This window comes from Nanorana parkeri, unplaced genomic scaffold (genome assembly GCF_000935625.1).
Source record: "Nanorana parkeri isolate BGI_ZX_2015 unplaced genomic scaffold, ASM93562v1 scaffold292, whole genome shotgun sequence".
NCBI lineage: Eukaryota > Metazoa > Chordata > Amphibia > Anura > Dicroglossidae > Nanorana > Nanorana parkeri.
This window is the reverse complement of record NW_017306560.1, coordinates 545,221-568,313: the sequence shown is the minus strand read 5'-3', so window position 1 is coordinate 568,313 and position 23,093 is coordinate 545,221. Positions and strand designations below refer to the sequence as shown.

Here is a 23,093-nt window from a genome sequence, read left to right as displayed (position 1 = left end):
ATTATTTCTCCGTGTAGTCTAATCAGTCAACTCCTAAAAGTCGCCTTTCAAGCACCTTGGATCCTGAACTGATGTTTAATCCAGATAACCTTCCTCGAGCCAGTACTGTTGCAATGACTAAGGAGTATTCCTTCTTACGTACAAGTGTACCACGGGGACCGAAACTGGGCAGTCTAGGCCTCCCATCGTCTTCCAAAGAGAAGAAGTCCTCCAAATCATCCAACTCTTCTAGCAAAATTCGTTCTTTAGCAGACTATCGTAAAGAATCTTCTGAACCCAACAATACTAGCATGGGTTATTCTGATTCATCCCCTGGGTCCCTAAAGCCTAACAGGGGAAGCTTGACCTCAGTGGTGTCAGAAATTAGTATGGAAGGACAGAGATTTGAGGTTTACAATGCTGACAACAACTCTGAGCTTAATGGGAGTGATCTGGGAACAAGACTTGATGGAAATGAAAGTGACAGCTCTACTTACAGTAGTGTATCTGCTGGACAAGGGTCTTACTTAGTTGCCGCATCACCCAGGAGAGAAGAGGAATACATTGTGAATGGCCAAAGCATAGCTCCAGAAGATGTAGGGCAGTATCCTTCCCTTAGAGATGTCTTACAAGCTGCTGCCGCAGAGCAGCAGGCTCAGGAATCGGAGGGGAATGGTGAACCTAGAAGCCGGAGAGACAGCATTTCCAGCAGGTAATCACCATAAAAAAAAGTTTTCAATGTTCATTCTAATATCACTAATGTTATATCCTTAGTAGCAGACTTGATGTCTAGTAGAATCTGAGGCAAATCTTTCAACTCTAAGTGATTGTTTTGATATATGTAAATGTGGGCATCCATATTTGCTCATTACATACGCATTCATTGTTTCCTGCATTGCAGTCTAGAAAATGGTTGAGCATTTTTACTTATAACTATATGTCAGTCGAATCATTGATTACACACTCTCTTTATGGCTGATATCTTTGCTTTACAATTATTAAGCAGCTAGGCAGAATCATTGTAGTAGTTTATCTACCTAGCCCCTAGTGGCTAATCTCTTATTTTAATAGAATAACAACAATGAAATAGAAAAAGCCTATACATATTTGAAAGTTTACTTTAAGGTAAACAGTACAATAAAAAAATACAGTATATGCTCACCGAAAATTTAGCATACTTTCCTTTAACCAGTTATCTTATTTCTGTATTATGCTTTGTAGTATTTCTATGGAAAGCTCCATTGCTGGGACTCACGATGAACTGCTTCAGGTGCTGAAGGAGAAGATGAGATTGGAAGGACAGCTGGAGTCACTGACTACAGAAGCAAGCCAGGTAATATAAAGAAACATCCTCTGGGATGTCAACATCAGCAGTCAGCTATTTAGAGACTAGTGATGAGGCTGGGCTTGGTGCAAACTCAGTTCGCTCAACCCACTCTGACTGCCACCCCCTCCTCCCAACCCAATCAGTTGTGTGGAAGTGCATTCCCGCCCCGCAGTTATATGTCACAAAGTGGCAGGCCCCTCTCGGCAACTGCCACCATGGATTGGGTCAGGAGGAGGGGGTAACGGTTGGAGTTTTGAGCAGGCTTGGACAAACTCGGGGGCACTGAGTTTCATCTCTATCAGAGACATGATGAACCTGGTTCATCTTTTTCCAGAACCATAAATTAGATGATACTTATAATTTAAAAAGCTGTTTGTTCTCTTTGGATTATTTAATTCCCCAGTCTTAAATGGCTTACTTACATTCTAATATTACTGTGCCCAAAAGATCTCTTGTCGGTTTGTGTCACTATTAACAATATGTCTGTATTGCATTCTATTGTTCTTTCTGCACTGCATAAGACTACAGTATATACCTATGAATGCCTAAACTGAGCACTTGTGCTTGTCCGTGGAATTTGGAAAATGGGTACTATCCCCTCCTCCTGGAGGTCACAGTCTTGATCCTTTTTCTTTTACATCTGTTATCAGCTGGCGCTAATGAAGCCTTACAGGGAGCTTGTCAGGCTACAAATATGGGCCTACCATTATGGAGTTGTTTTTGAAGGTGCATGCTCCATTGCTGTCATGCCTATCCTTTCCCTACTTTAAGGTTAGTGACCTGGACTAAGCGTCTAAATATCAAGTTTCAGGAAACCTGCTATGCAAATGCTTGTTCTTGGTTAGTGACTTACTAAACAGCAAATAATAGATATACATGACTGCCCCGGCTCATACACCTTCAAAGACAATTCATAATCACAGCACCAACATTGCTATCCTGATGGGATCCGTTTGCAACATTAATAAATATGCCAGTTAAGTGATATATGCTTTTCTAAACAGGCATTGAAAGAAAAGACAGAACTACAGGCCAAACTGGCAGCAGTGAACACCAGGCTTCAAGCTGAGGTTGAGCAAAGCCTGGCTAGCCAACAAAGGCAAGAGACACTGAACTCTGAGGTTGTCACCCTGAAGAAGTCTTGCCTAGATCTGGAGAGAGCCATGGCAGATCTTCAGAACTCATTGGAATTGAAGAATGGCAGCCTGGCTTCTTTAACCAATGATTTGCAGGTAGCCGAAGAGCAATATCAGAGGTTGATGAGCAAAGTGGAAGAATTGCAGAGAGCTATTATTCAAAAGGATAACGCAGGTGACCATAACTTACTGACATAAAAGAGTTCTTAATATGTATATGTTTGCTATGAGTGTTAACAGGAATTCCCTTCACAAGACCCAGGCAGTAAATGCTGTTGAAAATGTATTATTATTTAGAGCATTTTCTTTAGTGTTATCAATAGGTCTTTATCTGTTCACCCTTTTTTCTTTCCCTTTTTTTAAAATATTGCTCTGATCACAGTTATAATGTACAAAAGATAAAATGTAATCAAATATTACTATTTGTGTGCTTGTGTAACTTTGATGTCTAAGTTCTGTGTACTCTTGGATTGCATGATGTATTAAACATCCATGCAAAAGGTTGTTTTTTAAATTCTCTTTAGGATAGTAAGAACAGTTTATAATTTGCAAACAATAATTTTCAGTTCCTTTTAAGGTCTCGTTCACACCTAGGCGTATTGCATATGCGTGTCTGTCGCGCGTTTCGCGGTAAAAAGTCGCGCGACCGTCGCTACTTGGCTGTATCCCAATGGAAACGCGCAACAAAACGGCCCAAAGTAGTACCTGTACCTTTTCAGGCGTGGGCCGTTTTGTACCGCGTTAGGGACGGGCGGAAATACGCCAAGGTGGGAACGAGACCATTGAATACAATGGGATTTATTTTTTTGAGCGTTTTGTAGAGCGTTCATCGAGCGTAGAACGCGCTACAAAACGTTCAGGTGTGAACGAGGGCTTATGGGTTAACTGCAACCTTATAGAAACTGTTGAGGTTTTTTTTTATATAGTTTTTTTATATAGTATAATAGCGTATAATATGGGGAACTTTAGTTTTTGTATTGCCTAAATATTAAGTGATTGGGATTTGGGATAGTAAGACAGAAAATGTGCATATAATTTCACACATATTTTTTGTTCCACGTAGTTCATAATCTGCGACAGCAGACTGTTTCGCTACAGTACCAGCTACAGCAAGTTCAACTGGACCGTACTACACTAACTAACAAGCTCAAAGCCTCAAAAGCAGAAATATCCTCTCTGCAGCAGGCACGTGAGTGGTACCAACAGCAACTCACAATGGCTCAAGAAGCCCGAGTCCGACTGCAGAGCGAGATGGCAAATATACAGGTAGATCTTATCTTGGCATTTGTGCATTTAGCATTATATAAAATGGCTGTATGGCGGACTATAACATGATTATTGCTCTTCTTTATTCTCCTGTAGGCTGGACAGATGACCCAAGCTGGGGTTTTAGAGCACCTTAAAATAGAAAATGTGACACTCTCACATCAACTGACAGAGACACAGCACAGGACAATCAAGGAAAAAGAGCGCATTGCTGCACAACTCCAGAATATTGAAGTAAGCCACATTTTTTTGCATCTGGAAGAAGGTTTTTACAGACGCTAGACTGAATAAGTAGGTCTTTTGCATGATGTTCTTTTTAATATACTCGTTCTTTTATATACTTCCAGACCAATTTTTATGATTAACCCCTTAGTGACGGGAGACGTACACTGTACGTATCCGCCACTAAGTGCCCAAATGACTGCTCACATACACTGTACGTGAGCAGCTATTTGGGGCTCTGTAATGCTCGTAACCACTGAAATAAGCGGTTACCATTCATTAATGGATGCCTCAGTATTGCGGCATCCATTAACCTCTTGCCATCCGCCCGTAGTAGAAAAACGGACGGACGGCACTGCTGCATTGGCGGGTTGCCGTCGCCAGACGGCATTTTTTTTCTGCTCGCGCGCGCCCCCTAGCGGGCACGCACGGGCAGGAAAGACCCGTCCAATGCGAACACCCGGTACCGGGTGTTTCACGTATAGGCGATCAGCGGGTCCATCGCCCGCCGATCGCCTATATGTGCTCGTTCGCGGCACCCCCCCGTATAATAGCAATAACAATAAGTGCAAAAAAATAAATATAAATAAAAAAAAATAAATGTAACACATAAAAAAGTTAAATAAAATAAAAGTCACTAATAAAAAAAGGGGAAAAACCCCCCCAAAATGTTTAACTCCCCCACCCCCACGTTTACGCGCCTATAAACGTAAATACGCGTCCGGTGCCCCAGCGCGCAAAAATTACAATTGCGCTACACATGTTACATATCGCCGCGAACGTCGCAGTGAGAGCAATCATTTTAGGGCCATCAATCACTGATAACACTAAACTGATGAGCGGTAACAGCTTTTAAAGCGTCGCCTAGGGCCAATTTTGGGTATTATCGTTTTTTGAGGTTTCGCGCGCGCACGCAATTTTAAGGCTTGACATGTTTAGTGTCTTTTTACCCGACGTGACCCCATCTTTTATATTTTACCAAAAAATTGGGTAATAATAAATGTTTTATCATTTAATATAGGGGAAACTGTTTTTTTTTTTAAATTTCGGTAATTTTTCCTTAATATAGTAAAAAAATAAAACCCCCAGTGGTGAATAAATACCACCAAAAGAAAGCTCTATCTGTCCCCAAAAAAGGGTATAAAATTCATTTCAGTACAGCGCTGCATGACGGAATAAATGTCAGTTAAAGTACCGCAGCGCTGAATACTGAAAAATGGCCTGGATGGGAAGGGGGTTTAACACCGCGGATGTCAACTGGTTAATTAAAGTTTTAAGCTTTTATAGACACCCAATCGTTTTCAGTGATTGTGTGTCTGACAGTGATAGGAGTGCAGTCTGTACCACACTTACTATCACTGTTGGTCAGCTGTGCAAATCGGGATTAAGAAATCCCGATGTGTACCGGCTTTTTGCTTAATGTTTCAGCATAGACATTTTTAGCAACATCTGAAACTGTTTGAGGCTTCTGATCGTTCTGGCATCTTTAGTGACATCTGAATGTGACATGCTAACTAAAAATTAATTAATTTAAATGATCAAGCAGTCCTAGTGAGATCCATTCACAATGACTGCTTGATATAATTAGCAAGCCATTAGTCAAAGAGTAAAAAAATGGTGTAATAAAAATACATTTAAAAAAAATAAAAATTATATCGATAGATATATCTATCTATATACATTTGTTTTTCACCCTAAGGGGTTAATTCTTTTCACATAACCCCCTCATGACGGTGATGTTCAAAGTATGTCGCTGTCACTAATTGTGGCATTTAGTGACATGGTATGCCACCAGTCTAACCTGGTGACCTCTATTGGCTTTCAGAGAAAAAAATTAAAATGTTAGTTTTAGGCTGAGAAGTACAGAAAGACTTCTGAAATCCTAGGTATGTGAGCTGTTTCCAAATAAAGGACAAATAAATGAATTTATTTTAATGCATTTTTTTAACTGTCCTATTTTATAAAAAATATAATAATATTCAAAAATGAGGAAAGTGTTTTCTTTAAAAAAAAAATGTTTCAATTCATTTTGTTTGTCCTAAGTGAGGCGTTAGGGCTATATATTTATATCACATATGTGTGCCTATCTGTCCTCTAAAAAACAATATATGTATGGGTGCACTTCGTAAGAAAGTATATTGCTGCCGTGGAAGAATCATACAGCAAAAATGTTAAGTGCATCAGTCATTAACCAATAGAAACTGGGGGGAAAAAACTCAGTCATGAAGGAGTTAAAATTGAACATCCAGATTTGAACATTTTATTTAAAAAAATGTATACAAGTATAGGCTTAATTATGGTCATGCATAGTTGTTCTTAACATCCATAAATGTAAAAAAATCCTAAAAACAATTTATTTGTATCTTATATCCGTGCATTAAAAAAGATTTGCATTACAATAACTTGAACTTTGTTTTAGCAATTACTTTTTTCATTCCTTATTTTCAGGCTGACATGTTGGACCAGGAGTCTGCTTTTCATCAGATACAGGAAGCAAAGAACATGGTGGAAGAAGACCTTCAAAGAAAACTTGAGGAGTTTGAGGAGGAGCGAGAGCAGTTGCAGAAACTAGCAGACTCCGCTGTTGCACTAGAACGTGAAATAGAGCAGGTTTGGTTCCTATTTGTTTGACTGATTCCAAGGCAATCTTTCTTGAGAGAGACGTGGAGGCTGCCATGACTCATTCTGCAATGCTACGTAGCTGTCATGCTGACAGTCGTCATTGCTTTGAGTCCCCAAGGTATGCAGGTAAGTACTATTATCTTTCGTGATATACTGTATACACTATGAGTCAATGACACTGGCAGTATTGAAGACAGTAGGTAAGCAACTGCTAAGCAGCTAGCATTTTCAGAAAGTGTTAGCACTGTCAGCCCCATTTTTTTCTCTTAGGAAAGGTTCACTTTTACATTTGTGGGCCAGAATGGTAGATTATAGTGAAGAAAGATGTCCATGGATTAATTTGATTTTCTGTTCGATGTTGTGTTAGATGAAGTTGAATTTGCATCAAAAAGACCTGCAACTCGAAGCCCTCCAGCAAGAACATCTTGAAATATTGAAACAGCTTACATCAACTCAAGAAACCCTTTACACCAAAGACCAGACAATAAATGACCTCCAGATGCGGTTTGATGAACTTGAGGCTAGGCTTGTTGAGCTCCAGAATGATGTCTCTTCTAAGGATGACACAATTCAGTATCTACAAAATCAGAAGATTGTGTTAGAAGTGGCATTGCAGGCTGCCAAGATGGAACAAGAAGGATTAGACCATGGAACCAAACGTTTGGAAGAAGGGACTGAAGTTGCTGCAAAAATCTTGGAACAGTTGCGTCAGGACCTTGCTATTAAATCTGGACAGGTGACTACACATGGGAAAACTTTTTCCAGCTTTTGTTTAATCTCTAACTGCTAGTGCTGAGTTATTTTTTTTTTCATACTCTGTCATACAGACAATTGCAAAAAGGTGATATTAACCCCTTCATGGCCGAGGCCTTTTTTTTTTTTTTTCTTTCATTTTTTGCACCCATGTTATATTCCATATTTTAGGCCTGAAATTACTTAAAACCGCCAAACATTATATATTTTCTGAAAGCCAAGACCCTACAGAATAAAATGGTGGCAGTTGCAAATTGTTATGTTGCACGATATTAGCGCAACTCCTTATCAAACCCTGAATATAAAAGATGAGGTTACAAGTAAATAGATACCTAAAATGCACAGTTTAAAAATTTGTGTGCGTCCGTGAAACGGCGACAAACTTCAGTACTCCAAAAAGTCCATAGACGAAGCTATAAAAGCCCCCACAGGTCATCAATTTAGAGATGCCCAAAAATACTAGCCCTAGAGTTATTGCTCTAACTCCAGCGTGGTGCATGGCGATACCCAACATGTGTAGCGCCTTCGTCGTTTTCATGCGTAGGGGTACCCGACGCGAGTTGACGTGAGCGACTTTAAACATTTTTAAAATCATTTTTAGATTTATCTTATGTAATGTTCATTTTAAAAACTTTTATTTTTAAATGTTTTACTTTAATTGCCATCACATAGGGGGACTTACAAGCCCCCCATGTGATTAGCAGATGGTGGTGACAGATACTCTTTAAGGTGATGCTTGTGGTCCAAAAGACCCCCAGTGTCACCTTTACACTACAAATAAGCTACTGAAGTGCAGATCACACTTCAGTAGCTTATAGCTGGGCTTCAGGAGGAGTTGTAAAGGGTTTAGGCCCCGTTCACATGTAGCGACTTATCGCGCGATTTTCGCCGCGCGATATCGCTGGAAGTCGCCGGCTAATGATAGTCAATGGAGCTGTCTTAGCTCCATGTCGCTCGTCGCGGTCGCAAGTCGCTTCTACCGGACCCTTTTTTCGGCGGATTTTGCTTTTTTTCTATGGAGCCCCGACGGAGAAGGTCGCGCTACCGTCGATGGATCGTCGCTGGAAAGGCCCCCCCGAAAGTCGCGCTATCCCGGCTGCTGCAAAGGTATGTCGCTACATGTGAACGGGGTCTTAAAGTGAACAAAGGAAACTACAAATATAGGAAATCTAGACTATTGTCGTAGAATGCTGAATCATTATGTTTATATGTATTTACAGAATTCTCTAATGCTTTGTAGGTGGAGACACTGCAGCAAGAGAATGCAACTCTAAAAAAACAGACCCAGAAAGTGAAGGAGCAATTTGTCCAACAAAAAGTAAGCATGTTACTCTATAGTAATGCAACATTTTGGGTATATTATTAACAGTTTCCAAATATTCATACCAGGTTTTGATGATTTAAAGGAGGACTCAATTTTTTTTTTTTTTTTTTTTAAATCACATAGCATATAAAATACTACATAAGCCATTTTATATTTAATGTAATCAAAAATGACCTTTCTACTTTAATTTGCAAATGCTGAAACTGTCAAATATCACTTCCTGCCAATATGATAGGAAGGAATTTTGTTTTTGGTGTAATGCTCCCCTAAGGCATCTCTACTTCTAAAGGGATGCAGACACTTCAGCTTTCTTCATTACAATACTAAGATTTGCTCAGTTGGTTTTAATAAAGGCAGACCCTCTCATTCATGAATCAGTCTGGAGAGGACACGGTAAATGTTCAACAAAGTTTCATAAAACCCTTCCTGTGTCCATTGAGGGACACAGGAAGTCTCATACTGTCAGGTCATACTACCACCTACAAGAGGATTGGACACTGTAGGCCAGTCCAGGGTAACATCTTTAATTATCGGCATGCCTCAGTTTTTTGCTAGTACCCTAGGAGGATGAATATCTTTTCTTCTGGGAAAAGTCTCACCAAAGTTTTTTGCTAGCATTTTTCTCCAATCAAGATTCTTCGTATACTGCTGCTTGAGCTGATATCCACATGGCAGCTGTTTAGATCGGCCTTTCCTCAACCTAGCTTTGGAGTGTCGTACCTGGACCCTGCTGGAGTGGACCTTGTGGGGCTAGGGTTTAAACGACCTTTGGGCACTGGGTTCCTGTTTAGACCCCATTCTGGCAACAAGTTAGCCTGTAGGGCTTTCCAGGTCCAGAGCCATTAGCGTTGCCTGTACTGTCTCACTTTTGTGAGTAGGGCTGAGCACTGGGAGCTAAGAGATTGAGCACTTACATCATGAGTATGAGCTGGATTTCACACCATTCAGAGTCGAAGATGCATCTCCCCACTGCTGCTCCTACTTGGAAGAACCGTGTGGGAACTCTGGATCCTCGTGTCTATTTCAGCTGCTCTCCTACAGTGACTATAGTGCCAAGTAGCACAGATGATTTTTGACTCTGAATGCAGAGGCCACAAGTGTGATCCCACACCTTCCCCTGCAGATTCTATATCTGATCTGTCAGTGGCCTTTGAGCCAACAGCAGCTGAGAAACGGTTTGATGCTGAGTCTCCCCAGTCCTTGGTGGGTAACCCCGCCACTAAAGAGTCTCAATCTTCTGTTACACACATCTCTTGTTGATATGGTACAAACCATCTTGAAGCTAGAGGATCAGCCTTTTCAGTTCTACCAGCCTTGTTTCGAGTCTAGGGTCCTTTAGAACCCCAAAGACTACCAAGACCTTTCTGGTGCATTCAGATATTCCTCTATGTAGACTGGAAACTTGAAACATCCTGACACTGTTTGTATCTCCCAAAAAATTATTAGCTATGTTAGAGGCCTTTGTTAAAAAGTGGTTTGCCCCCATGTGGCTCTGGCAGTGCCTTGTCTTAACAAACCACCCAACATTCTGGTGGGGGCTACACCCATGTTCAAGGACCCCACCCTCTGATAAGCGATTGGAGGCCTTTTCTAGAGCCTTCTTCTCTCTGGCATGTTCTGCTTGTGTCCTGTTTTGTCTGTTACCTTGATCTGTCAAACATTGAGTGGCAACTGACTATGACAGTTGATCCCTTGGTCATAGAACATTTGAAACAAATGACTGTAGCTCTGTGCTACAGTGTTGCAGAGCTGCTAGAGGTTTCCCTTCATCCCTGCATGAGTCTCCTGTCAATTCACATGCAGAGAACACTTTGGGTAAAGTGTTAGACAGTTGCAATCTGCAAGGCCTTCAAGGAACAATGTTTCTTCTGGTCTACGTTGGATGCCATCATGAAGACTGCCACAGGTGGCATGTGCACCCATCTTCCTCAGCCAGAAGAGCCTAAGGCTTAGTCTGGGAAGCCTTATCCCTCGCTGGAGGTTAAGAAAAGTCTTTTTGTTACTCCACAGCCTCAGAAGTCCAAGCCCAATCCAAGCTCCCAGGCCTCTTGCAAGTCTTCAAACTCCAAGGCTGCAAAGCCCTCGGACAGATCTTTGGCATGAAGGTGCACTCCCATTTTCCAAAGTGGGTGGGTTGTTTGTTAGCTTTGGCCGACATTTAGGCTGTTTGCATTTCAGATGTTTGGGTGCAGGAGGTGGTTTCCAGCTCCCACCCCCCTCTTTAGTTTATAATTTCCAACCTTCCCGTATCACCAAACAGATTTGCAAGTCTTCTGGACCAGGTTGTCATTGCCCCAGTCCCTGTGGCAGAACAGTTTCAGGGGATCTACTTAAATCTGTTTAGTTCCCGAAACCAAAAGGGAGCGTTCACCCCATCTTGTATCTAAAAACCCTAAATGTCTTCATTCTGTCTCAGAATTTCACATGGAAACCACCAGTTCTTTTATAGTCTCCCTCCATCAGGTTAACTTTCTGGCCTCTGTGGACATCAAGGACATGTACCTGCATTTCCCCATCTTTCCAGTGCACCATCATTTTTACGCTTTGCTGAGGACCCTCTGCATGTTTACTTTGTGGCCCTGCCATTTGGCCTACGTTCTGCGCCTCGGGTGTTCACCAAGGTTCTGGCCCCAGTACTAGCCAGTACTCTGGGCATTCCTATTCCTAGACAAACTCCTACTGAGGGAACAGTTGAAACAGGTTCTGCTGTACAACGTAGCCCTGTCTGTCCAGACCTGGCTGAGATTTGGATGGATCCTGGACATTCATAAGTCGGTGCTGAAACTGGCTCATTGTTTGAAATATCTGGGTCTAGTGCTAGACACAGCTCAAGCCAGAGTTTTTCTGCCCCAGGACAAACTTCAAACTCTCTGCTCCCAGATTTATACTCTTCAGTCCAGGAGTCACCTGACTCTTCACTTCTGCTAGAGAGTCCCAGGGATGATGGTAGCCTTGTTCGAGGGCATCCCATTTGCCCGGATTCTCTCTTCTAACATTGTCGAACAAGTCAATAAATTTTTTGGAAAGACCAATTTGTCTGGTGTGGAGGGCAATGTCCTGGGCTGGGTAGCTCGGGAGTCTGGCTCTGGAGTCAGGGAATACCTGCCTTCCTGTCTTTTAACAGAGCCTCACGGCCGATGCCAGCCTGTCTGCCTGGGGATCCTGGGTGCCATGTCAGTGAAGGTTACTTATACATAGGAGGAATCTCATCTCCTGATCAACATTCTGGAAATTGTCTCAAGGATGAACCTGTGTCAAGGATGGGGATGCTGGATTTGGACCTCCCAGGTTTAACAACAAATTGGACAGATTTGTCTCCAGGTACAGGTATCCTCTAGCAGAAGCAGTGGATGCTCTAGGATCTATACAGTCTATTTTTTTTCCTTCCCTGAAACCATTTCCTCATCTGCTTCAAAGGAACAATATGGAGCACATTCCAGTGATCCTCATATGATAGATCCAGGCAGTCTACTTCTATCACCATACCTGGAAGATATACTTTGCTTTGTGTGAGGCTTTCACCCCAGGAAATATTCCATGGGTCTGGACCAGCATTTAACCCTGAGCACCATTAAGGATAAGGTCTCTGCTCTTGCTATGTTGTTCCAGATACCATTTGGCTTACCATTTCTGGATTAAAATTTTTGTGCAGGGTGTATCCCATGCACATTCTACCAGATCCGAGAGTGCCTCTTGGGTTTTTTCGATTTAGTTTTTAGTGTTTTCCAGATTTGCAAGGCAGCCACTGGTCTTCACATGTTTTCCAAGTTCTAGCAGGTGGTTGTTAGGGTCTCATCTGGTGCCAACTTCAGCCGTGTGTAGTCCCCAGTTCTCTTGTTAGTTTTGCTTGCTGTTGTCCAACACAGTTGGACTGTGTTTTGGACATCCCCACAGTATACGACTTCCTGTGTCCCTCCCAGAGGTAGGTAGTAAGAGGCTATCCTACAATTTACTTTGATTGCAAGTGTCCAATCTTCCTGTAGGTGGCAGTATAGCTTGATGGCATATGACATCCTATGTCCCTAAAAGGCTCTAGAAAAGGATTTTATGGGAGTACAAAAATCCTTTTTTACCCAACAAAGCTGAAGTTACACCTTTTTAAAGACATGTTAATGAAAAGGAAATTGAGCACAGGTAAATAACCTGATCAGTGCTGTGTAAAGTTACAATCCAAAACACTCTATACCTCTTTATTTTAATCTTTTAAACTTGCTGTATACTGTGTCCAGATTTATCATTATTATTATTATTATTATATTATTCTACAAGATTTATGTAGAGCTAACAGTATGCGCAGCGCTTTGCAAAATGTAATAGTTTTATTTAGGGATGTCCCGATGCCGATACAGGGCATTTTCACTTGCACTTGTGAAAATGCCCCGATACTGAAGGCCGATACCGGCCCTTTACATTTTTCAACAAAAACGGCTGCCTGAGGTCACACGCTTGTGATGACCTCGCGCATGTATCTTTGACAGTGCCTGTGCGGCCCCAATCCCCTCCTCCTTCCATCCCAGGACAGGCATAGCTCAGGACAGCCCCACACCGAACGTACAGCCCCGGAGCCGGCACGAGCCCTGGGGAGACTGGCACTTATTGTGCCGACAAGTTTAATACCTTTGAATAAAAGTTTTATTTTTATCATAGTTAAAGTTTCTTTGCGGCTTAACAAAATAGGAGTCTTTAAATGGTGCGGATATTGGGGGAAATGGGTGTGGTTACTGGGGGTGTGGCCGCTAAAGGGTGTGGCCACGGAGGGGTGTGGTCACTGAGGGGCGCTGTAAAGCTTTCTCGCACAGGGCGCCTAAAGGCCTAAGGCCGGCCCTGCACGGAGCCCTGTATAATTACTGTATAATCAAGGATTGATAGAATTTGTAGTCCTCTTTCTGGTTGCCATTCTCCGTAGCTGTATAATCATAGCTTGAGGTACAGTTCTTCATAATTATAAAGAAACTGCCCTAAAATCATTAGCTTGTATTATTTTAGAAAATAAATTCAGATGTCCCATTTTAGAAAAAGTATCGGCAAGTATCTGAGGGAAAGTACTTGTACCTGTACTTGGTCTTAATAAAAAAATGGTATCAGGACATCCCTAGTTTTATTGTATTTAGAAGCACAACATGGTGTTCTCTGCTCTGTGTTGTTGCAACAAATACACCTAAAACAGTTTACAGCATTATCTTAGTTTTTCAAAGTTTTCATAGATATTTTAGGTAAAGGTTTTATCATTTTTTTCTGTAATTTAAAAATGTAGCTACTTGAATTCGCCTTTCTTGGTTTGTAAGGGAATAAAATTTTAATTATTTGTTTTTTGTTCAGTCATGCTAATATCTGCAATTTTAGGTGATGGTAGAAGCATACCGCCGAGATGCCAGTTCTAAGGAACAACTAATTAGTGAGCTAAAAGCCACCAAAAAGAAGCTAGACTCTGAGGTGAAGGAACTAAGAAAGGAGCTGCTGAAGGTGCAGGGGGAGAAATCGGCAGCAGAGGTCGAACAAGCCCGGATTATGAAGGAAATGTTGAAATTGCAACAACAAATGGAAGAACTTGAATCACATTTTCAGGCTGCTCAGAATGACAGAGATGAAATGGAAATCCGTTTACAGGTTTGTTTTAAAATATCTTTCTGGCTAAATATCAAAAAATGAAGTCGGTTACCGTTTCATAATGCCTGTAGCATGAAGGATACACAAGTATTCCTCCGTATGCCTGTGTCACCATCTCATTCTTTTTATTTACCTCTGCTTAATTGCTGGGCAACTGAACCTAAAGTATCAACACACATATTCTGGTTTTAGCTATTTAATTTTTTGAACGTTGATGGATCTGATTGGTTTACATGGGTTGCCACATGGTTTACATAGTTATTTGGTTAAAAATAAATGTTCTTGTTGTGAATATTTCAGACAGTTCTCTAAGCTAGTCATGTCTTAAAACAGTTACTGTTATTTTCAGATGTGTGATATTTAGTAGATAGGGTGTCATTTCTCTGAGGACTGGAATGCTGTTAGAGCCAAGATGCTGCCTGTTGACATCCTGGAAGCTTACTGAATTACAGTGACTCATAGAGAAATATAGTGACGTATGCAAGCATTAGTGCTACAAATCTGAGTATTGAATTAGACAAAATCTGTTATTCTTTTTTTTTTTATCTGCTTAAAGTGTATCTACACCCAAATAAAAAGAGAGAAGCAGCATTGTCACCCAAGGACAGGACTACAGGACAGCACTCCCTCTGCTCTTCTCCATAATGCTGATGGGAAGGGTTCTGTAGTTCTGGTATAGCCGGTGACAGTGTGGTAAGATTGCAACACAAGCAGTGTACAGGAAGTTATTAGCCAAAAGGGACAAAATAAAAGAAGTACATTGTCAGGATTTACATACCTTTTAACGCGAACCTTTACTCTATTTTAAACTTATGAAGGTGAAAGTGCTGCCTAAAGTTGGTCATACACTGCTATACATTTCAGCCGGTTCTTGATGAACCAGAGGAAATTCGTTCAGTGGGTGGCCCTGTTGCCACCCTTCCATCCGGCATCCTTCAATTAGAAAATCGAAGGAGCCAAATGGGAAACTTTCGGGCAAACAGTGACAGCAGCCAATCGACTACCGTCACTGTTCAGGCATTCTGACAGTAACACACTCTCTGCTGTCAGAATACAATAACCCAGCGGGAGATTTGTCCATCTATGCTGTTTAGAAATCTGTGCTACTTTTTTTACTGCCTGCAGGTTGAATGAAAATATTATAGCAGTGTATGGCCAGCCTAAGTCTGCTGTTATCTTATTGTTAATGAGAGAAGCCTCTTCTATACTCAGATCTGTAGTTAATTTTGTAACTCTGGAAGAGCCTTTTCTTTCTCATAATAAAAACAAACATCTTGTGGTGTCTGTTGTGATGCAGGAATTCTCAGAACTTAAGATGTGTATAATTATCTCATCTGATCTCAGTTTAAGATGCTTCTAAAATCCTTAAATTAATTGACAGGTGCATGTAACCTGCGGTTGACATTCTTATCAGCACTTGACCTGCTTCGATCTGCTTTAAATTCCCATAGACTTGTATTGGGAGACAAGCAGTTCTTGCGTAAACAAACTGATAGTCAGACTCTGCTTATAGAGACTATAACATAACTGCATTTGAAAATGTGTTTGTTGTTGTATTGAAGATTCTGTACTTCCTGTGATCTCTAGCTGGGTACCCAGATTCCATGCGCTGAAAATGTTATTGGAATTCATTGTGTTTTTTTCCACCTGTATATTCTGTAGTCCATGCAGTATGACAAAGATCAGATAACCACATTGACCCAGGATAATGCTGCACTTCGGGAACAAATAGAAATGTTACAGAATGAAGCAAAGACGTAAGTTTGCTACAGTTTTGGAATACATAAATATCTTTGTTAAATAAAATATTACTGTCCCTTACAACATAATAACTAAATCTGCAGGTTTGTGCAATAAATCATTGTTTAGCTTAGCTTCTTAATGGCCTTGGATCTTTTTCATGCAAAAGGTTGTAGATCTACTGCTTAAAGTGGACCTTTACCCCCTTTGACTAAAAATCACATCAGCATATAGCTCTGCATGCTAATAAGAAATCATCTTACATTTGTTCGCTAAACAAACATATTTTTATTTTACTTTTTCTTTTTCCTTTTCCTGGTCCTATTTGGCTCAAATAATGTAATGTGCCCAAACATTGCATCGTAGGAAGGTTACATCAGCAGAGCCTTGCTGGGAAATCTCATCTGTAATCTCATGAGATCTCAGGGAAAGGCATTTTCCTCCCCTGAGATGATGTGCATGGTCACGTGTCCTAGTCACATGTTCCAGAGTTCCAGGGAGGAAAGGGAGATATATTAATATCGGCCCTTAGTTAAAATAGCCAGTGTGAGTGGAATGGGGAGGAAAAGAAAAATACGGTATGCAAAGAATAAAAAGCCTGCAATTATCTATAAGTATATGTAGATTGCATTTACTAATCATTTCCAAGGGTGGATTTGTTTTCATTTCAAAAATATGGGTAAGTTCATCTTTAATACAGACAAAGTACAATACTTTTTTTTAAATTGTATTTAGACCCCTTAATGTTAACATAATTTTTTAACTGATCACTGTCTACAATAACCAAAAGTCACATTTGTACTTTTAAAAGTGTCTGAAATTTAATAGGCATTATTAAAATATATTGAGAGGTTGGTTACATATTTGGAGTAAAATATTGTGAAGATGTTCTAAAACTGCTCTTGTTACACCTAAAGGGCAATTACTGAGCAGAAGCAGAGAATGAGAAGGCTGGGCACAGATCTGACAACTGCTCAGAAGGACATGAAAGCCAAACACAAAGCCTACGAGAATGCAGTGGGGATCCTAAGTCGTCGCCTCCAGGAAGCTTTGACAGCAAAAGAAGCTGCAGAAGCAGAGCTCAATAAGCTCAAAGCACAAATCTCTGAGGCTGGAGATAGTCAGGCATTTGAGGTATCATATGGAATATTAGGAAAAGTACATAGTTTTATTATAAACTCTCATGTACACGGGCGTAATAAAATATCGATATCTACAAAGGATCTTGCTGGCAGAAAAGATCCTGTGTCCAAAAAAAAAAAAATGCAATGAAAATGAAATAATTCCGATTACACACATTTTAGATATGTAAACGTCCATAAAACATTCTGCCAAATGTTTCTTCCATTCCTCTAACTTCGTTTTCAATCCCAGCATGTCCTCTTGGACATGCATAAATTACCCTGCAATGCTGAGCATAGACGCAGAATTTTCTACTTGAAAACATCTTTTTGCCCTTGTACATTAACTAGAATGCTTTCAGTTATTTTAACTCCTTTTGTAACAGCACAACCAAACATTAAAGATACTTGCTACATGTATGTGTTCTGCTGTTTTATGGCCTCATAAAACATATATTGTTCTCTTACAGGAAAAATTAAAGGAATTAAAAAGTGAACTGCAGGCCGTAAGTCACAGTAAGGCCATGCTTGAGCGTGAACTGCAAGAGGTTATATCGCTGACCAGCCAGGAACTGGAGGAATACAGGGAGAAGGTCTTAGAACTAGAAGATGAGGTGAGCTAAGCTTAAACTTTATTTATTTTGCAGGGTTCCTAAAGATGGCCTAGATTTTGTAAAGTTAATGACAGGTGACCGTTTATTCACCCTCTAAGGCGGCCCATACACCTTGCGTCCAACTTTTCGTCCGATGATCGAACCGTCGTACGATTTTCTTACGGTGGCCCCATCCTGCCCCGATTTTAGCAAGGTTGGATCAGCGGTAATTAGAAGAAAGCACCGGGACGAATTGCGGTAATCGACCACGCGTATTTTCGTTTGCGCATTTTGACGTACGGAAATGCCACCAACCTTGCGAAAACCGTACGATCGACCGAAGTTTCCTAACCTGCTTGTTAGTCAAAAGTTGATCGATTGTACAGTATTTGCGGTGTACACTACCCATCAACCGCACGAATATCAGACGAAAACGCGATCGCATACGAAAATCGGCCGATATTCGTAAGGTGTATGGGCACCTTAAAACTGGCCATAAACCTTACAATTTATCTGCAGATTTTCTGTGGTCAGATGGAAAAGGTGCAACAGATTCCTCCATCTACACTTAACTGTGTGGATGGAGTAATCTCCACCTGGGCCTATCTGTTGCTCTTTTTCCATCTGACCACAGAAAATCTGCAGATAATTGTAAGGTGTATGGGCACCTTAACTCAGAGAACTCTACTGAGCTCCTGATTTTATCAATGCTAACTATGAGCAGCCAGCACATAAATAAAGTAGTCTGTATTTTGGCCACAAATATTAACCACCTTCTGCCAGCGTAAAACACGTGATAGCACGGCGGGTATGCTTTAACGCCAGCTGTATGCATTTGTGAGTCTAGCTAGCCTGCTGTTCTGTGCTAAGAACGCACTAGCTCTTGGTCACAGTTTACGATCAGGAGCCGATGGAACAGGCTCACAGTCATGTGACTGCTGTGACAGCCAAATTCGTAAAAGGTTTGGGACAGTTCCATAGTTAATACCAACATGTGTGACAAATTCTCAAAATTCTTATCTGTGACACTTTTCTATGGCTGTAACAAATTTATTAACAGATACTGCCATTTTGAAGTTAAGAAAACTGGACATGATTAAGACTAATGTCATTTTGGAGAAAGCAAGGCTGTGCACCCCAGTATGGATGGACACTCTGGCCTCATTTGACACACACACCCACACCTCTCCCCCACCCACACACGCCTGTGACAAATTCATGTACATGTTCCGGCACGTGAATTAATCTGTTGCAAGTAGTGATATTTGTACCATTGATGTTGTTTACCATATTGAGCTTAATTGAAGATGTGGAGGTGTTCTGAGTATTAACCTCTTAAAGCACACTTGATGTACTTGTTCAAGAAGAACTCCAGGAAAACTTTCTCTGAACCCTTGCAGTGGGGCTACCCCAGTACTTCAAGGGTTAAGTGCTCATTTGTGTCTAGGTGCTAAGATAACAAAGTTATACTCATCCAACGCTCCGAGCCAGCCAGCTGTCACAGCACTCCCTCCAGCCTCTATATGTATAGAATGCAATAATTTACACTGCAGAGGAAGGGGAGAGAGGCTGGAAGGGCCAGTCAAAGAACAAGCCGCCTCGTGTAAGGTAACATATTTTTTTTTTTTTTTAACCTAGACAAAAATAACAGTAAACCCCTGCAGTTTGGGGTAGCCCCACTAGGATATGCTTGATTTCATCGGAGGGCAACAATGCACTTATGCATCACAGCTTTGTTTTTGCTGCACATTAGAATGAAAATTCTGTGTTACGCGGAGTTGTGGTATCATTAAACAATAAAGATATAAAGTACACACTGGGTGTTGAGAAACACTTGGCAAATCATTCATATTTGTTTTGAATATTTCTAAATGTACCGTGAATGAAAATGCAATTACATGTGGCGTTAAAGTGTGGATAGGAGACAAGTACACATAGAATGTGCAAATAGCACTTTGTATATTTTATTACATTCTAGTATTGTTTAGTGATTTATTGTTTTATATTTTTTAAGATTTATGTTATGGTAATCACTTTTAGTTCTGCAGGAAGGTTGATTTGATAATGTCAGATGACCTGTTGGCAAAGAGATGAGGCCCTGCTTGAAACTGGCAACTGTTGTAGCTGAACTTTGTCTCCACTTACAGGGGTGCGGGTACTCCTAGAATGAGATCCTAATAGGTTGGACTTGATGGACTAATGTCTTTATTCAACCTCAAATACTATGTAACTATGTAAAGCCTGCCGTGAGTGACTCAGCGGAAGACGGAGGACACGGCGGGGATCGTGGACAAGGTAAGAGACTGTATTCCCGATTGTGGCTCAGGGTTAATGCTTATGTTACTTAAAATTAACCCCGAGCCACACTCGGGAATACCGCCATGGATGTTAGTGGGTGCATTTAAACATTATTTTGGGCTATACTCGTCTTATATGACGAGTATAGCCCAAAACCTATATTTTTTACACAAAAAGTGGGGGGTCGTCTTATACGCCGTCAAATACGGTAATAACTAATAGTAATTTCTGTCCCGGCTGCAGTATTAATCTACCCCAAGGATAATTTATTATTGCTGCGGGTAAGGGGGTGAATATTATTGCTGCATGGGGTTTTTTTTTTAATTAACTCCTGCCTAAAAACAATTCTCCCCCAGGCAGCTATAATAATTGCCCCCCTTCCCCGCAGCAATAATAAATTATTATTGCTGCGGGGAAGACTAGGTTTCTAGTTACGCCTCTTCTGTGTAGTGCTGACTTTTCTACTTTTTCTACTTGCAACAGAGTCCCTGCTAATGCTCCCTACATACCCCCCCTTCTGCAATGACAGGAGACATTATGACAGGGGACGCTGATGAACATTATGTATTCCAAGCCCACACAATGCCCACCAGTGTCCCCTGTCATATTGTCTCCCGTCAGTGCAGAAGCTGGGGGGGGGTCTGTTGGAGGGGGCTTTAGAAGGGCTGTGCTGCAAGTTTTCTACTTGCAGCGAAGCCCCTGCTAATGCCTCCCCAGCTTCTGCACTGACAGGAGACATTGTGACAGGGGACACTGATTGCCATTTTACACCACCACGGTTTTTGAGGTCCCCTGCTCTTTTGGGGGACCTGAGACCATGGCAATATGGATGGAGCTCTGTCACAGCACTGCAGCCCCCACTGGACCTCAGGCTGAGGATCCACCACAGTTCTCGATATGATAGGGAGACTGGGTGGATCTTAAAAAAAGGAAATCAAATTTATTTTATTGTGAAGTGTGTATGTGTGTGTGAGAGATTGTGTCTGTGGTTGTGTGTGTCTGACAGTATTTTTGAGGGTCCGTTCACACTAGTACAGAGCGTTAATTGCACAGTCCATTGCGATTACTGCATTGTACCACGCAAAAATCACACCTACCGCAAATTCTGGTGTGGGAGTTGTGTTGCATTGCCATTCATTTGAACGGCACCCCAAACGCATCTCCTGTCCACAGTTTGATTGCCCGCATCGGAACGTGCGGTACCGCAATGCCGTGCGTTCCAATGCGGTGCGACTTGGGTCGCGACTTAATGACCAAGTACAAATGTGGGTCCTGAGGTTACACAGGTTGAGAACCACTGCCTTAGAGGGATTTCCTTGTGTTTCCAAGACAGGAAGTGAAGGGAAATCTTTCCAATGGCACACAGACAGAAGAAAAGGGAAAAAAACTGTTTAGACTAGATAAATTTTTAGTCTTTTATGAGTCCTTGTTTCTGTTTTATTAGGAAAAGTATCTATGCGTTTTTGGGATACAGTTATATATGTATAATAATTATTTTAGAGGCCTCAAATACATGTTTTGTTTTGTTTAAAATATTGCTGCAGCTCCAGGAGTCTCGTGGCTTTAAGAGAAAAATAAAAAAACTGGAAGACCTAAATAAGAAGCTGACTTTAGAACTAGAGCATGAACGAGGAAAGTTGTCAGGACTCGCACAGTCCAATGCTACTCTGCGTGACCATAACAACGTTCTTGAAGCTGCACTGGCAAAAAGAGAGGCAGACCTGGTCCAGCTGAACCTACAGGTACAGAATAAGCGGGCACAAATGGTGGTCCTCCCTGCCAGTGAAATGATTGAAATAGAGATTCAAGGTGTTTGTTTTTCCAAATAAAATGAAATATAGCTGTTTAATGTTTTAACTGTTCAATGTTTCGGGGTTCTGCAGGATCCCCTTCATCAGGCAAAATGAGTGACTCATTTTACCTGATAAAGGGGATCCTGTGAGACCCCAAAACGTTGCTTTTTGATGCATTGTGCTATGTTTCATGCGTCAATAAACAGACGCTATTGATTCATTACTTGGAGTGCCCGAGTCTATGTTATCCCATAAACAAGAGCAGACACAATCCATAGTGTAAAACGAAGTGTAAAGAACACCTGGAATGCACATTCACGCTTGGAGGATTGAACGCTAGGGGACATTTCTCTATGACATCTATAGAGCTTTATTTGGCATGAGAAAAAAAGAAAATGTGTGTGTGTGCGTGTAAACATCACTGAACAGATTCTTTTTAAGTGCTTGCAGCTACTATATATAGTATATTGGTGCAAAATAATTGGTAATATTGTATACTATACAATGGGCTAGTGTTGTTACACCAGGTGGAAAATTAGAAAATATCTACTGTTCTGCCAGGATATAAAGGTAATTTTTGCAGAGGACTAGGGGAAAACTAAAGACACACAGAGGCAACACACAACCAATTTGCTTTGGATATTTGACTATAGCTCTATTTAAATTGTCAGCAGACTAGCCTTTTATTCTCTACCTTTGTTGTCAAATTAATATGTTTCATGTAATGCTAGTGACAGCGGTCTGTTTTGTTCCCCTTAAAATATGTAGGATGGGCTTCTATACATGGCAAGTTTAGTTGGGCTTCTCAAGATAAATACCAATTGCATTATGCAAGGAAATAAGCCTGTACTTTTTAGTTGGGAAAGTGTCTTTCTTGGGTTTGATATGAGGCTGGAATGTGTTTTGCTAGAATGTAGTTCAGTAATTTGTAAGGAAAGAGAAGTGGAATATTTTTGCAGGAAGTTTAATTCCAGCTGTTTCAAGGGATTTTTCTAATTCTTAAAGAAGAACTATGAGGTGAGTGCTTTTCACTCAGCCTCATAATCTGAGCCAACCTGTGACAATGAAACTGTCACAGGTCGGCTCAGTAGATCGGGAAGTGAGCGAACACATACCGGCGCTCGCTCACTTCTCGATCCTGTCACTGCAGAGAGCCGTGACAGCGGAGTGACTGGATTCTCCCCTCCCCTGTAAGATCCTCCAGCGCTGACTGGCGGAACGGACGGGGGTGGGGGCGGGTACAGCTGGCTCTGCCTCTAGATAGGCAGAGCCAGCTGTCACTCACGCAGCTGGGCGGGTCCAGGCATAATTG

General features: G+C 41.3%; 1 protein-coding gene across 1 annotated transcript in view; it reads left to right on the top strand.

The window, feature by feature from the left end:
• GOLGA3 (golgin A3) overlaps window positions 1-23,093 on the top strand; it is a 49,052-nt gene that overhangs the window by 14,466 nt on the left and 11,493 nt on the right. Inside the window, exons 5-17 of the mRNA XM_018557619.1 lie at window positions 18-691; window positions 1,201-1,312; window positions 2,311-2,617; window positions 3,506-3,708; window positions 3,805-3,942; window positions 6,379-6,540; window positions 6,920-7,288; window positions 8,546-8,623; window positions 13,973-14,236; window positions 15,899-15,993; window positions 16,894-17,110; window positions 17,568-17,711; window positions 21,533-21,730. Coding sequence (XP_018413121.1) covers window positions 18-691; window positions 1,201-1,312; window positions 2,311-2,617; window positions 3,506-3,708; window positions 3,805-3,942; window positions 6,379-6,540; window positions 6,920-7,288; window positions 8,546-8,623; window positions 13,973-14,236; window positions 15,899-15,993; window positions 16,894-17,110; window positions 17,568-17,711; window positions 21,533-21,730 — 2,961 coding nt within the window. The remainder of the gene's footprint in view (window positions 1-17; window positions 692-1,200; window positions 1,313-2,310; window positions 2,618-3,505; window positions 3,709-3,804; window positions 3,943-6,378; window positions 6,541-6,919; window positions 7,289-8,545; window positions 8,624-13,972; window positions 14,237-15,898; window positions 15,994-16,893; window positions 17,111-17,567; window positions 17,712-21,532; window positions 21,731-23,093) is intronic.